At 36.8% G+C, this 17,476-nt stretch overlaps 1 protein-coding gene across 4 annotated transcripts in view; it reads right to left on the bottom strand.

The window, feature by feature from the left end:
* Ehbp1 (Eps15 homology domain containing protein-binding protein 1) overlaps positions 1 to 17,476 on the bottom strand; it is a 524,539-nt gene that overhangs the window by 361,368 nt on the left and 145,695 nt on the right. For all 4 annotated transcript variants that reach the window (XM_090376583.1, XM_090376585.1, XM_090376584.1 and 1 more), the window contains exons 7-8: positions 16,833 to 17,145; positions 7,591 to 7,837 (exon numbers count right to left, since the gene is read on the bottom strand). In XM_090376583.1, coding sequence (XP_090232709.1) covers positions 7,591 to 7,837; positions 16,833 to 17,145 — 560 coding nt within the window. The remainder of the gene's footprint in view (positions 1 to 7,590; positions 7,838 to 16,832; positions 17,146 to 17,476) is intronic.

The raw sequence follows: 17,476 nt of genomic DNA, 5'->3' as shown, positions 1-17,476 counted from the left end.
TTGGCCCCAATGCATAGAATTTAAAAACTGTCTGAGATTTACATCTTTAGGTAAATCCTATATCAATACATGATCACTGCTGCTTAGTGAGTCTATTACGTGCACATCTTAATGCAAGAAAGGTCACTGCTGATGATCACATCAAGAGTATTGCTATCCCTTGTTGTCTCTCTAACATGCTGGTGTAGAAAACAATCATCCAATAAATCCATAAAATCTTGTTGCTACATGAGTGACCAACCAACAAGGTCCAGTCAATAACTGGAAAGTTAAAAGTCCTCCATTACAAGATTTTTGATTTACTGGCACACTCTATATGAGGTGTGGCGATGAAGTTCCTAGACTTGTGCAATAAAAAAACACAAAGTTAAGAAGTGAAAAAAAGGTTTCATTTTTATTCAAAATCGCCTGATAGAATGCATTATTATATCATTCTGAAAGGGTCTGAAAAAAAGTCAGTAAAGGTGTCCAAAGAGATGATGTTCAGCAGTTACATTTTTTTTTCTGTCCTCACAATCCAGAAATCTTTCTTTTGAGAATAGTTTTCACTTTGGGAAAGAGAAAGAAGTCCACTAATTCTAGATCGAGAGAAGTGGGTACATAGTTGGTCTGTAAAATGCAGTTTCATCAGAAATGTATTCATATTTGAAGAATGGGTGGGGGCATTTTGGTGCAGCAAGAACCAGCTGCCTTTCTCACGAAATTATGGCCTCACCCAGAAAAGGCCCTTCATTAGTATTTGAAGCACTTGTATGTAGAACGCATTATTGACTCTCCCCCTTGGGTAAAATTCATTGAGAATCACAGCCTATTTATAAAAAACATGATCAGAATCAACTTGATCCTGAACTTCTCTAAAGAAAACTTTTTGGACCTCGTTGATGATTTTGAAGTCCACTGCATCCTTTGATACTTTGTCTTTGAAACACCTAACACTCATCTCCAGTGACAATACAATCAAGGAAATTAGAATTTGCCTTGACAAGTCTGGATGATATCTTTGAATGATGACATTCTTTTTTGCTTCTCCTCAGCCGTGAGTCTGTGCAGTACAAATTTTGCACAGATTTGATGAATTGTCTATTCATTCCTATCCAACTCATTAGCCATTATTCTAAGCATCTCTTGCCACAATTTCCCAAGCTGTTTGCACTTCTGCCCTCATTTAGTAATAATATGTAGCTTATGTAGCATCAGCAAAAAAAAAAAATTCACACAACCATTCCCTCAAAATATTTGTCCAGTTCCTCCTTGAATTTATTTAAGCTATCAACTTCCACAACGACAGATGGAAATTTGTTCCAGCAATTAACCACACACTGGCTAAAGGCAAATTTCCACACATCTATTCTACAGCTGTCTTTCCTTAATTTGAATTTATGCCCCTTAGGTTCGTAATCTGAGCAAGCGAAAGAATCGCATCAGAATTGAGAATGCTCAATCCATTCAAAACCTTATATACCTTGATCAGATCACCCCACAGGTGCCTAGTCTCCAGCTGCTGCAATTTGCAGAACTTAAGTCTATCTTGTTAAGAGAACCTCTTCATTCCCCTCACCAATCTTGTTGTCTTTCTCTGTACACACTCAAGCAAATCTACATCCTTCCTATAATGAGGCCTCCACTGTACACAGTACTCAAGGCATGGACTGATCATTGCCTTATACAAAGGGATAATCACCTCCTTTTCCCTGCTAGCAAACTTCTGTATATAACTGACAAAATCCATGACCAGCTCTGGCAGCCTGCCTGCCTGCATTGCTCAGAAAACTTCAAATCTAACTGCACAATTACTCTCAGGTTTTTTTCATTTTCTACCACCCTAAGTGTAGTACCACACAGTTGGTATGTTCCTCTGGGGTTACTTCTACCCATATGCAGTACTTTATATTTGTCAATGTTAAACTTCAGTTGCCACTTCTCAGCCCATCTGCCCAAATTTTCTAGATCCTGTTGCAGTAGCACACTGCCAGTAATTAACTGGTGTTAATGTCATTAACAACCCTGCCAACCTTTGTATCATCTGCAATCTTCAACACTAAGCCTGATATATCTTCATCAATATCATTGATAAATTTATAAAACAACAGTTGGCCCAACACTGAACCTTGCGGGACTCCACTAATAATATTAGTCCATGAACAGCAGAATCCGTTGATTACCACTCTCTGTCTTCTCCCACTCAACCACCATTTTATCCATTGTAGCAACTTACCCTTAATACCATTCTGCTACAATTTGTACAGTAGTCTTCCATGCGCAACAGTGTCAAAAGCTTTCCTGAAATCCAAATATATGATATCAAAATTATTTTTTGGATCCAGTTCCTTTGTAACTGCATCATAGTATCCAATCAAATTTGTCAGACAAGACTTTCCCTTAACAAACCCATGTTGTGTCTGAATTATTGCTGCAGTCTTGTCTAGATGATCCTGCAATGCATATTTAACCAGTGACTCCATTATTTTACCCGGAACAGAAGTTAAACTAACTAGTCTGTAATTACTCATGTCATCCTTCAATCCCCCTTTGTGAATTGGGGATACATTTGCACATCTCCAGTCCGTGGGGACTTCCCCTGAGTGCAAGGATGATCTTATAACTATGTTTAAGGGTTTGCTTTGTTCCTTTGCCACCTCCTTTAATATAACTGGATAGATCCCATCCACCCAGGAGCCTTTCTTAAGTTTAACTTCAACAATTTCTCCTCCACTTTGCTCTCAGTTATTACAAAATCACTAAGCACCCTGTTACAGTTTGAGATAAACGTCTGGCATTTTCCTCCCTTAATAACTCGTCATGTGTGAATGTATATGCAAAATACTCATTCAGTTTGTTACTTATCGGAGCAGGATCATCAACAGTCGAACCATCGAAATCAAGTGGACCAATCTGGTTCATCCCCTTCCTTTTAGATTTTATATAAGTAAAGAAGTCGTTGCTGTTTTTCTTAGCATCCTTTGCCAAAGATTTCTCGTAATCTGCTTTCACTTGCCTAATTTCCTTTTTGACTTGATTACAGACTAGCTCATATCTGCCATAGGCTTGTGTCGTCTGATAATTTATATGCATCCCATGCATTTTTCTTCTCTGCCACAAGTCTCATTAGTTCATTTACAACCATTTAGGCCTAAACCTTGAACAATATTTCTTAAACGGTATGAAAAGCCTAGTAGCTTCCACGATTAATTCCTTGAATGCTTGCCACTTAGAATTTGCTGTTGGTAACATCTTCAGTTGGTTCCGCTGTACAGAATTTAAAACTGTCCGAGACCACTACAGTCATCTTTATGGAAGTAAAAACCCTTCCCTTTACCCCTGATGGTAATTATATCTTTAAGTAAATCCCACACCAGTATACTGTGATCAGTGTACTGGTGTGGGATTTGCAGATAAAGGAACCACTAGGTGGTTCCTTTATCTGCAAATTATTAATACACAAATAATCACTGCTGATAACCAGATCAAGATAGATTTCAAGATGATGATGGTGCCCATTTCTTTGGTCATTGTAAACACCCTCATTGCCTTCTTTGAACTGCTTATACCAATCAAACACTCTAATAGAGCTTAACATCTCATCACCATAAACAGTATTTAACATTTAATATGTTTCTGTTTCAGATTTTATAATTTTAAAGCAAAATTTGATATTCATTTGTTGTGCCACTGCAAAATCATGACATGGAACATTAATCCTACTAATGAAATGGTGTTACTTACGATCTGTGTGTGAATTATCTACTGGACAATCTCTCTTACCATCTGTTGAAGGAAGTCTGAACTACAACATACCATTTCAATTTATTTTCAACCTCAGTGAACATGGCTGCAACAATACCAGTCCAGGAACTTTATTGCCACACCCTGTATGTCTGTACAGTGGTCATTATACTCATCACAGTCAACAGCCCTACACTACACAACTACTCTCATCTTTGTTTTCCCAGTGCTTGTGTCACACCAAACTGACTTAACATTGCAGTGGCCACCCATATCCTCTGAATGCATTGCCTTAGATTTTATATGCTTCTGAACTAATAAGCATAACCACCCCTTCCTGTCCTGTCTGTCCTTTCTGAACCGGAACGACATACCCTGATCCTATTCCACTTGTCCTTTTTTACAGAATGTTTCCCTGACAATCAAAGTCACCAACTATAGCCATTTATGCCAGACAAGGATCTCTGCCTGCAGTGGGGGATGTCTTTGTGTTGTCTGATACTGGAACATAGGTTCAAGCACTGGCTTGGGTGGCTGAGTGCTTGATGAGTCCTCTCTTTAACTCAAGGGCATCAACACTATTCTTCAAGCCCTCATATAATCCCATCAGAATGCCAAGTTTGTGCTGAACACTTTGCAACAAATATACAGTGGCATCACCTATGGCTGTATCAAGTCCTGCTAGAGGTAGCTTTACAAAAAGCACAAGTAATACATGACATAATCCTGATTTGTTGGAGAACTGCCTTTGGAAGTTTTGCCCCCCTTCCCAAATCAAACCATTCCAGCTACTTTAAGACCTTTGCTTTGCTTTGCTGCTCTAATCTGAGGCATGATTTTGGTCTAAATTTAATTTAAAAACAACACACTAAACCCACTTATTTAATGACAGTACAAACCAAGCTCTTTCAGATTATGTTACTTACTATGTGATAAAGTTGCATAATTAAGACACATTTGTATTTCCATAAATTTGTAGTTTATAAGCCTCTTCTGATACTGGTTACACTGCTACAAAGCTATAGAGAATAATTTCCAAGTATCACTTATATCAATACTATCACAGTGGCAACAATGAAGAAGAAGAAGAAACGTTAGTTGAGTTTGGAGTCAGTGAATGATACTAAATGGTTGAATCTTTGGTAGAGGACAGGGGAATTACAGATGCCAATTCAGAACTGCACTCATGGCAGTATCTATAGAAAAGGAATGCAGCAGAAGCTGAATGTCTATGAGACACAGAGTGAAGATATTTTGTAAGAGATGAGTCCTTAATTAACCCAACTTCCCTCTTTAAAACTGAGTCTAGAAGCTTGAGAGAGTTTGTGAGCACTGATTCAGATGGTTGTTATGTTATGTTATTTTTGGTTTTTAGGAGCATTAGCAACTAAGGCCATATTGCTCCGGGAATATGTGGTGGTCATTCCCTGACCTTTCCGCATCCTCCGTATTTGGTGGTGATGGATTCAGATGGAGGAATGATATTCCATGGTAGGATGGATTTGGTACTAGTATAGAGTGAGTAGCTGTTTTAGAAGGAAATTAATGCCAAGAGGAATATTCTTGGAATACCAATAATGCTGACTGTGAAATGATAAGCATTTGTTTTATTGGAGGATAAATTAATATAAAAAAAAAATCTACAAGGACTGACACAATTTTGTGATATGATTCATAAAATAACAAGATGCATAAAATTAAATTACTTGTTATTTTATTAGTGATAGTTAAACAGTTCTGCTGTTGTTGTTGTGGTTTTTAGGAGCATTAGCAACTAAGGCCATATTGCTCCGGAATATGCGGTGGTCATTCCCTGACCTTTCCGCATCCTCCGTATTTGCTGGTGACGGGCTTGAACCCCGGTCTAATCGTGTGGTACGCACTGCTGCTCCTTCCCACCTGGCTACGGAGGCGCCAGTTCTGCTGAACATCTTTGGCTCTACTTATTTTATTGGCAATACTGCTTAATTTTTCCTCAAATATATCATCAATATTAATTGACAAATATTACACTGTTGTGTGTGTGTGTGTGTGTGTGTGTGTGTGTGTGTGTGTGTGTGTGTGTGTGTGTGTGTGTGTGTGTGTGTGTGTGTGTGTGTGTGTGCACATGCATGTGTGTTTGTTTGTTTCTTTTAATTTCTGTAATGAAGTAACATTTTATACTTATAGTAAAAAAAAAAAAGTTACAAAAAAAAATACATGCACCTATTCTGTATGTGTATAGATAATTTTTTTTAAAAATATATAATTGTTTTTTTAAAAGGACAGAAATCAATAAACATGGAGATGTCATTTTTTTTCCAATATTAAAATATACATAAATGAAATTTTGGTCCATCCTTTGGGTGGTAAAACAGAAATAATCACTCTGAGGGCCCCATGCACCTACTACTCCAAAAATGGCTATCTCCAACCTTTATGCAGAAAAATCATTAAAAATAAGTTTCCAAGGAACACTAAATTAAAACAAGTTCTCATACATTTTCATCCTACTTTAAATTTGTTCAAACCAATAGGTACAAAGGTATTTGTGAAAGAGAGTGGCTCAGCATGCTAGATATACCAGAAAAGTCAACCATAAAGCCAGCATTGTGACACTTTATTCCACATCTGTGGGGTACAGCTTTGATATACAGTAATCCTAAAATAAAAATGACATTACAGCAAAAAAAGAGAATATGCTGAAACATATATCATCCAAACTAATTCAGATATCAAAAATCTATTAGAACAAGAGGAGGTACATCCACTCTTTCCCAACTTATGCTAGACATCCATCTCTCCTCCTTTCAAACTTGGATTTAACTCTTCCCTCCCCCATTGCTTTCCTACCCCCAATGCCTTCTGCATTCTTACCTACTATGAAGGTAAGAATGCAGAATCATAGGCTAGCAATGAACCAAGAAGATTAACAAACTTGGCTGATAATCACTAAGCCAACCTCTAAATAGTCGGTGAACAATGTGATAGCAGAAAGAAAATAATTTGCAGAAATGATGCCACCCATCAAAAGCTTGAAAATGTTAACAGAACTGACAGGATGAAGTATTGGTGAATCAGTGAAGGAAGACCAGTGAAATAGCATTGGTGAATCAGTGACAAACATGCCAACAACAGCAATGAATAAGAAACATCATCATTTTTTTGGCTGATGCTGCATAAGCTCATACACATGCTTTCTTGCATCACATGCCACTACTACCACTAATCACAAGCAGGAGCAGCAGCATTTGAAGAAAGCAATGCATAACATGGGATACCATACCTCTCAATGGTCCATACTACCATTCTCATCCACAAATCTACAGTAATACATATCAATGTCAAACCGTGTTCAGATTGCTTCAGCAATTTGGATCTGGAAAATATATGACTCACTTCTTGAAGTACGTTACACACTCTGCAGTTTCCACTGGGAGTAATGGTTGCTTACTAAGCAGCATGAATGCTGGTATCTACTACATTATTCCCTACCCTGAGAAGTTCTATGTGTGTGTGTGGGGGAGGGGGCATTTCTGTTTTAACAAGACTATGCCCTATATTAAATGATAGGTGAAAAACAGGTTAGAAATGCCTTGTTTACTTTGACTTTCACAATGTACTGCTGTTAGCCTCACCGAGCAACCTGAGGAGACATTACATGAAGTTGCAAAAGTATTCCTTGAAAATTAATGAACACCAAAAAATCACAAGTATTTCTATAATGCACATCATATTATATTTCAATATACTTTTCACAGTGAAAAAAAAAAAAAAAAAAAAAATATATATATATATATATATATATATATAACACAAAAATAAGAAATTAAAAATAATAAAGAAAAAATGACTAGAACTTAATATTATTCCAAAATACTAAAATACCTTTTCACAATTTCCTTTAATATCATGAGGTGATAATGAGTCAAAATCAATCAGATTTGGACAGAAATTATGTATGATAGCACAAAATGCCAAGCCATTTCTCCAAGATGTGGTCATATTTGTTATTTTAACACCTGGATAATTTTTGGTAACTTCTTTGGACCATTCTAATAGAGATTCTCCGTTTGAAATAGTGGAGCTAATACATACATCTTTGTGATAGTCATGTACAAATTCACTGTTTTCACTATAAAAGATAAAGCTCATCAAAAACGATATTTACAAATTAATTATAAATATTTACATGCTATAATAACTTTTTCTAATAATTACTTAATTTGTACATAATACTTAAAATATCTAAAATTATATGCATACAGGTATATATATCATTGTCCAGTATTAGCAAATTACACTATGGCTCCAAACATTCATCTCAAAACTTAAGTGTTTCATTTCCATTCCTGCAGATGACAAGTAAACGTTAAGTAAGGACACCACACAAAATACAATAATATAGAATGATTATCAATGAAAATTATATAAATTTAAACCTATCAGGTATTTTTTGTGAACATTTATATATATATATATATTTAAATTAAAAATTAAAGTATGAATATGGTAGAGTGAAGTGCTCAATGTACACGACATCAGCCTAAAAGAAATAAAGAAAAGTAGAAAAATAGCACAAGGAGGAGACTGAAAGACTACAGAAAGTACAAGGAAAAAAAAAAACCTAATATATAACGTATGTAAAGTAAAATATGAGGGAGGGAGGCAGAATGGAAAAGAGCAGAGAAAACAAAGAAACAAGAAACTTAAAAAAAGACAGTAGTTAAACTAAGACAGAAGTAGAAAAAAAAAAAAAAGGAGTAAAGGGTACAGTGGAAGGAAAATGTATCAAAAATTTAGAACAGTATAAATAAAAGGCATGATTATGAGCCAATAAATAAATAACTAATTTAGACTGTAACCCTCTTTATGGTGCCTAGGCCAAAAACATGAAAAATCACAAAAAGATACAGTAAATCATCTACAAAAGTATAATAAATAAATGAAGAAAAAGAAAATAGAAAACTACGATGAAAAATGCAGTTGAAGGAACACATATCTAAAAAAATGTTTAATATGTAAGATAGTAAGTAGGCAAAAACAGCCAGGTTTAAAAGGAAAAAAAAAAAAAAAAGGAACAAATTTAGAGCGGCGACTACCAGTTACTGCAAAGGCCAAATAATGTTAAATTTCACAACAAAAATGGCCTCCGTAGCCAAGTAGTCAGGAGCGGGAGTGCAGTAGCACATGCTCTGAGTAGACAGGGGTTCAAGCCTCTGACTGCTAAATATGGTCGATCTGCCAACCCGCACTGGAACAGCGTGGCAGATTATGGTCCATTTCCCTCAGCATGAATTGTTGAGGAGGCTTCTATCCTGCAGTGGGTTGATAATGGCTGCAGTTTATCTTTTTTTTTTTTTTTTTTCACAACAAAGATACAGTTGTATGGTAGTGACTTCCAGAAATATGCTCTTCTGCTCATGCTATCCCGTCTCATGAAATTCTGTTCAAACAGAAAAAATGTGAGCTCCCGAAAACTTCAGTGGGCCTACAAATCACGTATCTTGTAAATATGTTGTTGTTGGTTTTACGGTGCAACAGCAGCTAAATCTTGTGAATACAGTGAATGACAACGGTGTGTCTCCGACAAATACAACTACAATAAATGAGAAATATAGCTCTCATACATTTGACATTTTTTAAGCTTCACAAACTTGTATGTATTGCTGGGAAGGTTGCTATTCAGCTTGGTGCCCAGTTTTCGCTCACCTGGTGTTACTTGTAGATGAAATATGAAAATCACGTTATACTGCAAACTGTTTGCTAATATATCAGTCGCGTTGGAGCAAATTCGTGTTTCGAAAATGAGCATTACACAAAACTGACTGTATTTGTTCCACTGTTCTCTTTACTCTTTTCCCTCCCACACTTCTGTCTTGGTTTAACTACTGTCTTTGTTTAACTTTTTGTTTCTTTGCTTTTATCTGTGTTTTTTCCATTCTGCCTCTCTTCTATTTTACTTTAAATGCATTACCTTCAAGGATATACGTTGTTGGTTATGTAGCCTGTGATGTTTGCGAATATTTCTTTATTTCTCCAGCCCCTTTTTATTTTTCTTCATAATCTAATAATTTTTTAATATTTATATTATGTGGCTGTAGTGAGCGTTAGTTGCTCTACAATTTTATTTAAATTTGGCCTCAAAGAAATTCTTTAAAGATGATGATGTATATGAAACAAAACTATAGGATACTGAACTAGCAATTGTGCATATTCTCTCTCAGAAGGAAAGAAGGCAATTATGAATCTTTAGTGTAAAATTTACTGCAATTTTATAAAGATATGGGGTGCTGATGTTATTGAACATTCATTTTCTTCATTCCCATTAGTTTTTTTTCCCTCAAAACTTGGGGGATGTAAGTGATGAGCAAGGATAACACTTGCATCAGGATATAAGTATGATGAAAAAGCGGTACCAGGGATGTTGACATGATGGAGCGAATGGATGGGTGAAACGAGAAGGTTTTTTTTTTTTTTTTTTAATTTTATTTGGCTGATACTGTGGTATAAGATTGCTTTCTTGCATCATATGCATCTGCTAATGCTAAAGCCCCACCAGCAAGACAGCACTTGCATTTTTTTTTTCACTCACATGTTCTACACTCATGTGTAGCTGAAAGAACTTTTTTATTTGGGATTTTTTTATTTTTCATTTATTGTTATAATTTCTTTTTTTTTTTTACACCACAGATTTTTTTTTTTTTTTTCTTTCTCTTGGGTGAGCCCCCAGAGAAATCTGGCCTACCTTTCTGTGGTGTGGACGAGTATCCAGAATCATCTCTCCAGGTGACTGATGCTTATGGGCAGCCAAGAGTCCAGAACAGAACACATAAACCTACACCAACACATTTCTGGCCCTTTACAGTTGATTCTCTTCTTCACAGAGTTATGCGGTGGAGTTGAACTAACGTTCTAGGAGCTGCCCCTTACAAAAACACATGTCCACATTCAAGCACTTCCTAATACATTTCACAAATATACGTGGTCTCAATTCTAATCTTAACGATGTCCATTTCCACTTGCAGACTGCCAAACCCCATGTACTTTTTCTGACAGAATCTCAGTTATCGGTTGATTCAACTACTGCTCATCTCAGATGCCCAAATTATTCGGTGTATGATTCCTTTCGCATCAAAGGTGGTACGTGTGCATATGTCCGTTCTGATATTCCCTGTCAGAGACTTGGCAATTTGGAATCTACTCTCTTTGATCTTCTCTGGCATAAAATCTCTCTACCTCATTGTGTAAAATTCATCTGTTGTCGCTACCATTCTCCCAACTCCACTAATCACTTGGAGCTTTTTGACTCCCTCTCTTTGCAACTTGACTTTCTCCAGTCCAACTTTCCTAACAGTGAGGTAATTTCCCTTGGTGATTTTAATGTTCACTCCTATGGCGCTTCCGTAGCCAGGTGGGAAGGAGCAGCAGTGTGTAGCACACGCTTCTTGATTAGACCGGGGTTCGAGCCCGTCACCACCAAATACGAATTCACGGGGCAATATGGCCTTAGTTGCTAATGCTCCTAAAAACCAAATAACAAACAAACAAACAACAATGTTCACTCCAGCTGGCTTCCGTTTTCTAGTCACACCGACCCAGCAGGTCGAGATGCTGGGGCTTTTGCAATTACTAATGACCTTCCATATTATTCTTACATCAGTATTTTTATTTACTGAAGTTGCAAATCGGATCCAAGATTTTTTTTTAGCTTTCTTTCTGATGTGTCGGGCTTTGGCTCTTAGTTTCTTATAATTTATAAGATTATTGGTAGTAGGGTATTTGCGAAATATATTCCACGCTCGTTTTTTTCTTTTTTGGCATTCTTACATTCATCATTCCACCAATAGTTTATGGGTCTGTAGGTGTCTGATTGTGATTGTGGGATGGCAATAGATGCAGCTGCTAGAATTTCTTTGGTGATATGATCAGTGGCTGTGTCAATTGGGAAAGATTCGACAATCTGTTTATTAAATGAAACATGAGAGGTATACTTGGCCAAATCTGCCTTGGAAAATTTCCATTTTATTTTGGTTTTTGCAGTTGAAGAGTGTGATATTTGGATCTTACAGATTAATGGGTAGTGGTCACTGTTTAGTGGATTATCTAGAGCTGTCCACTCAATATTAGGAAAAAGGATCGGAGAGCATATAGATAGAACTATTGCAGACACTGTTCCTGTTGGGAGATGGATGTAAGTTGGTGAACCAGTATTTAGGGATGGTTATGTTTTGCCTGTCAATGAGCATTTCAATGAGTTGCCCTTGTCCATCTGCATTGGGAGAACCCCACAATGGATGGTGTCCATTGAAGTCGCCCAATAAAGAGAAAGGGGTTGGCAACTGCATTATAAGATTTTCAAGTTCGTGAATAGTACACGGATGATTGGGTGGTAGATAGATCGAAACAAGAGTCAGAGTGATGCCAATTGCTATTCGGGTAGCAACGGCTTCTATAGAGGTTTGTAAAGAAATGCGTCTGCATGGGACTCGCGAATCTATGAGAATGGCTACTCCACCACGAGCATTATTTGCAATAGGTCTATCTTGTCTGAAAAGAGTATAGTTTTTTATCAAGGGAGATACCTGAGGAGTCAGATATGTCTCCTGTAAGCAGATGCCCACTGGTTTATGCTGCTTAATTATGTCGTATATGTCATCAATGTTGCTCCTAAAGCCTCTACAATTCCATTGGACACCGTTGTTCATTGTTTCAATTTAGATGAAGGAACTGAATCTGACTGCTTTTTGGAAGTCTGTTTGGCACGGTCAATTTTAATCCTATCTCTTTTTGAGAAAACAGGTCTTTTGTCTATTTCATCCTCTGGATGGATCTCCAGAACGGTTTTGGTATCATCTTGATTTGAAATTTCATTAGTATCCATAAGGGAGGAGTTAAATGTCTGTTTTCGATTAGAATCTGCGTTATCTGCTTGGATGGATCTTACGGGATCTGAAATCGGCAGAAGGTGGTATCGTGACTGGTGTATTGTTAGCTCTAGTAGAAATCTGTTGCTTTGAAGGTTGAGGAACAAAACTGAGCAGGGAATGAGCCCATTCCGAAATAGAGATATTTGGAGGTATTGATGTATCAGTCTGGACTGATATTGAATGAAACTTTTTAGAGGCTTCAGCATACATGCGTCTAGGTGTCATTAGTTGTATTTGCTTTCTTGCTTCTGGGAATGAAACTTTCTTTTCTATTTTATATTTCTGGATTTTTTTCTCATATTTCCATTGTTCATAATTTTTAGAAAAGGCTGGATGGTTACCTTTACAATTGGGGCAGAGCGGAGCCTGGGCTTTACAGTCAGCCTGGGAATGATCTTTTGAACCACAGTTAGGACATACAGGGTCTCCTCGACAGACTGTTTGTGAGTGTCCGAATTTCTGACACTTGTAACATCTTATTGGGTTCGGGATATATGGGCGAATGTGACAATGCAAATACCCTGCTTTTACTGATGAAGGTAAATTAGGTGAGCTGAATGTCAAAATTATGCTGCGAGTTGGAAGGAGTTCGCCATCTTTTTTCATCATAATTCGTTTTGCCTGTGTGACTTTCTGATCCTGCAGTTCCTGAACAATTTCTTCTTCTGATACATTCATTAGGTCCCATTCAGAAATAACACCTTTGGATGTATTAAGTGTGGCATGTGGGGACACCTTAACTGGAACTCCACCAAATGAGGTGAGTCTGAGTAGAGACTCAGAGTGTTTGGAGTTGGTGCTCTCAACAAGCAGGTCGCCAGATTTCAGTCGTCATACCATTTTAGGGGAGCCAGCTACGCTATCAAGACATTTTTGAATGAGGAATGGTGATAAACTACCCAAGGATTGGTTAGTTAGTGAATGCAGAATCAGAAAAACTTGGGTTTTCCATTCGGGGAGCATCCGTCCTCAGTCTCTTTGGATTGGATGAGTCATTATCGGGTATGTGCAAATCCAATGAATTTGATTTGCAGTCCTAATCGGTGGAAAATTGTCACAGTCCATGTTTTGCTCCTTTTGGCCCTGGGGGTTGGTTTTACCACCCAGATTTCGGGCCCCACCACGGGGAGGCAGGAGCAGTGCCACAAGGTGACCAAGCGGCTAAGTTAGTTAGTTAGTACTATTAGAAATAAAAAACAGAAAGGTAACTTTCCTTTCTGGGCCTTTGCCTACTTCTTCTAGTGCAAAAGAACTACACTAATTAATAAATAAAGAAAACGGTTGTTGAAACAAAATATAATCTATCACTTAAAAGCTCTTTAGAGATAACGCTTTGAGATACGCAAAGAAATCGCTTGGTCACGGAACGCTTGGCACCCGGGGCCTAGGGTTAAGTAAAGAAGTCTAAGTATTTGCTGTTTTTAGTATTAGTATTAGTAACGGCCGTATGGTGCAAGAAAGCCTATGGCTTATGCTGCACCAGCCAAAAAAAAAAAAAAAAAAAAAAAATCCGAACAAAATAATGATAAAAACAAAAAATAAATAAATAACTAAATAATAATAATTAATAAATAAAAAATAATAATAATAAAATAAAAAATAAATAAAAAAAATAATAATAAAATAAAAAATAAATAAAAAGGAAATGAATCCTATCATCCTATGCGCTTCCCTACCCGAAAGTACTATCCAGATGACCTTTGAATTTCCCCAAACTGTCGGCCTCTACCACCCATGAAGGCAACTTATTCCAATAATTTATAACTCGCTGGCTAAAATAAAACTTCCTGCAGTCCAATCTAAACATTTCCCCCCGTAACTTGAATTTATGTCCCCTAGTTCTAGCATCACTTTGGAGCTAGCATCACAAGTGTAGAAACTCCACAAAGTGGAGTCTCTACACTTGCTATCTCATAGATGTACTGTTTCTGCTGCATGCCTCTTCTACAGATACTTCCATGGGCACTGTTCTTCTGAATTAGCTTCTATAATTCCTGCTTTCTCTTTCAAAACAGTCCGAACAGTGCCGCCACCAGCCAACATCCATTTACTGTCCAACTTCAAACTCACAGAATCAACTTTTCATCTTCCTCGTTTATTCATTCAACTGCCGTTTTCTGGAACAACCTTCCTTCGTACGTATTTCCTGAAAATTACAGTCTACAGAAGTTCAAGTCCAATGTCAACAAATATCTTCTTTCGTCTTCTCAACCCCCAACCCAAGCACAGTACTAAGTACTGTAGGTTCTAACACCTCTCGTGTTTGGGGTTTACATATAAAAAAAAAAGCCAGCAGTTTTCTGACCCACCTAATACTGCCTTGATAGCATCATCAAACAATCTCACACCCTTACCATTTAAGTGTATTTCATTCATGTAAAAGCAGTCTCTCTCTCTCTCTCTCTCTCAGACCAAACTGAGCAAAATGCTACCCCATGAGCCTTGTGCATACTCTCCAGGGCCAAAATGATTGACAAGGCTCTCATCATATACTCCCCCCCTCTCCTGTCTGGGTAGAATTGCAGATGCTTCCAAATTTAACTCTAACTCATGACTTTTTCAACACTGACCTGTACTTGTTAAGTAAGTCTGCAGATCTCCTACTGAATGAATGCAGGTCAAGAATTGCTGTTTGGTATCATCTCAAAAAAATACCCATTTGACAATGTAACAAGACATGAGCTTTGGAGTCGTTGTGTGTGAAATGATCTGCACACACTGGCTTCCTATACACAGAAGGTTTCAATGCGGAGGCCCACATATGACTAATAGAACTAAGGGGAGGGAAGAATTTACCACCTTCTCCAATGTATTTTAGGTTCAAACCCAATGACATATACCAAAGCCTAGTCCTCTTAAGTCGGCTAAAGGGCAAAACACATCTTCCACATCACTGCGCCAGAAGACGGGCATAGAGGGGCAAGTAAAACCTTACCTCAAAAACCTTACATTATTAAATCTGACATGAAACTGGTAGGTTTCCTCAAGACAGTGCTCTTAACTTGACAAAATATGCAATCATCAAATATTGTAGTGGTACTGACTAGAAAAGGTAGAAGGCCTGTGCATATATCAGTAACTGCTAGCTTAGTTCTGTCACCAATACTAGAGTCATCCTGCAAAACATATCTGCAAATCTCTTGAATGCATTTTTCCTGAGACAAAAGTGAACAGATTTAGATCCCCACCCACCTGACTGAATGAATAAGTACTATGTGGTCAAACCAAGAGGTATTTGCAAGATTACAAAGATGACCATTTGACTTTTATTTGGGGGGGGAGGGGATATGCAGAGGCTTCCCATTTGGCTGAACAGTTTTGGAATACAGGATATGCACTTGTTCCCAATCAAGTTTATTAAGGTTACATGATTGATCATGCCTGTCCGCTGCACTACTGCTGTTGGAATCACCTCCCACCCCCACTTGCTTTAACTCTAACCTAGGTCTAAGCATAAACCACATTTCTGAACAAGTAATATAGTCCAGAATCTACTTATCACAGCATTGCTCTCTAAGGAACTTTAGGGCTGACAAAGGCATCCTGGGATGTCAAAAGCTACTGCTTACCCTTTTTTCCCTTGTTTTAATCCACTTTCCCTTTATTTTAATCAGTTTTTAACCAGTTTTATATTTTATGTATAAATATATTTTTATATGTTTATTTTATTATATATATTTTTTTCTTCTGTATACTTGGTTGTAGTCATTTAAGAGTATTTTCATATTTGTTATTTATATATACCATTCAACTGCAGTTTCAATCCCTTTTTGGGATTGAAACTGCAGTTGGATGGTATATATGCAGTTGGAAACACCAGTGGGCAAGTAAACAACATGTAAACCCGAACAACCCAAAAAATGAGATACATACACAGTACAAGATGGCAAAAGCAGAAAAAAAAAAAAAAACCCTTTTGTCCTTAATTTAATCAATGAACATTTTTAAAATTAAAATATTTGTTATTTTGAGGATAAAACAAATTAGCGTTAATTTATTCAAATTTATTATGATCATCGGAGAAAAACCAAGTGAAGTGGTTTTTCTCAAATGATCATAGTGCTGTTTGATATTCTATATTATACATCTATTAATGAATAATTATAGTGTAACCAGAATTAGCTTATTATTTATAAGGCACACACATACATTTCCTCCTTATAAGAAAAACATGAAGTAAACATGGGAAAAAATACTCACTTGAATAAACATTTATCGCCATCTTCTGCAATTACTTTAACAATAGAATTCTGTATTCCTTCACCATTAATCATCTTAGTTTTCTCATGTGCGGGCTCTAGTAGAGATGAGCAGCTCTGCTGACCATTCAATGGTAAGAATGGGAGGAGTTCATTGCTAGATACATTAAAAGAACTTGAAGATGATGCATTTGTTAATTCATCTGATTTGGTATTATCATCTTGATTAATATTTTGTAGAGCAACTGAATTCAATACAGATTGAGTATTATGTATTTTTGAACCTGAATCAAAAGGATGAGGGTCACTGCTTCCTAAACAAGAAAAGGATATAAGAAGATCACCAATGAATTCTTTTAAAATAACAAAGTTAAATTAAACTGTTACACAAGTAATCAAAAAGAAAAAAAAAAAAAGAGACCTACATACAGTATACTCTCGATTTTCTGGGATAGATGGTATAAAACAAATCCCGGTTAATCCAAAAACACAAAAGTCCCTGACATAAGAGATATATTCCAGGACTTCTTACTTCGTCGAGTTTTACATAACTCGGGAATGACTAGTAACATATTGCTACTATATTATTACTCACAAATCTGAATTCCGCACGATACTTGTTAATGCTTGAAAATTAAAATAATA

The sequence above is a fragment of the Mastigoproctus giganteus genome, chromosome 6 (assembly GCF_048544385.1).
Source record: "Mastigoproctus giganteus isolate SK-2022 chromosome 6, ASM4854438v1, whole genome shotgun sequence".
Lineage (NCBI taxonomy): Eukaryota > Metazoa > Arthropoda > Arachnida > Uropygi > Thelyphonidae > Mastigoproctus > Mastigoproctus giganteus.
This window is presented reverse-complemented; position numbering and strand designations above follow the sequence as displayed.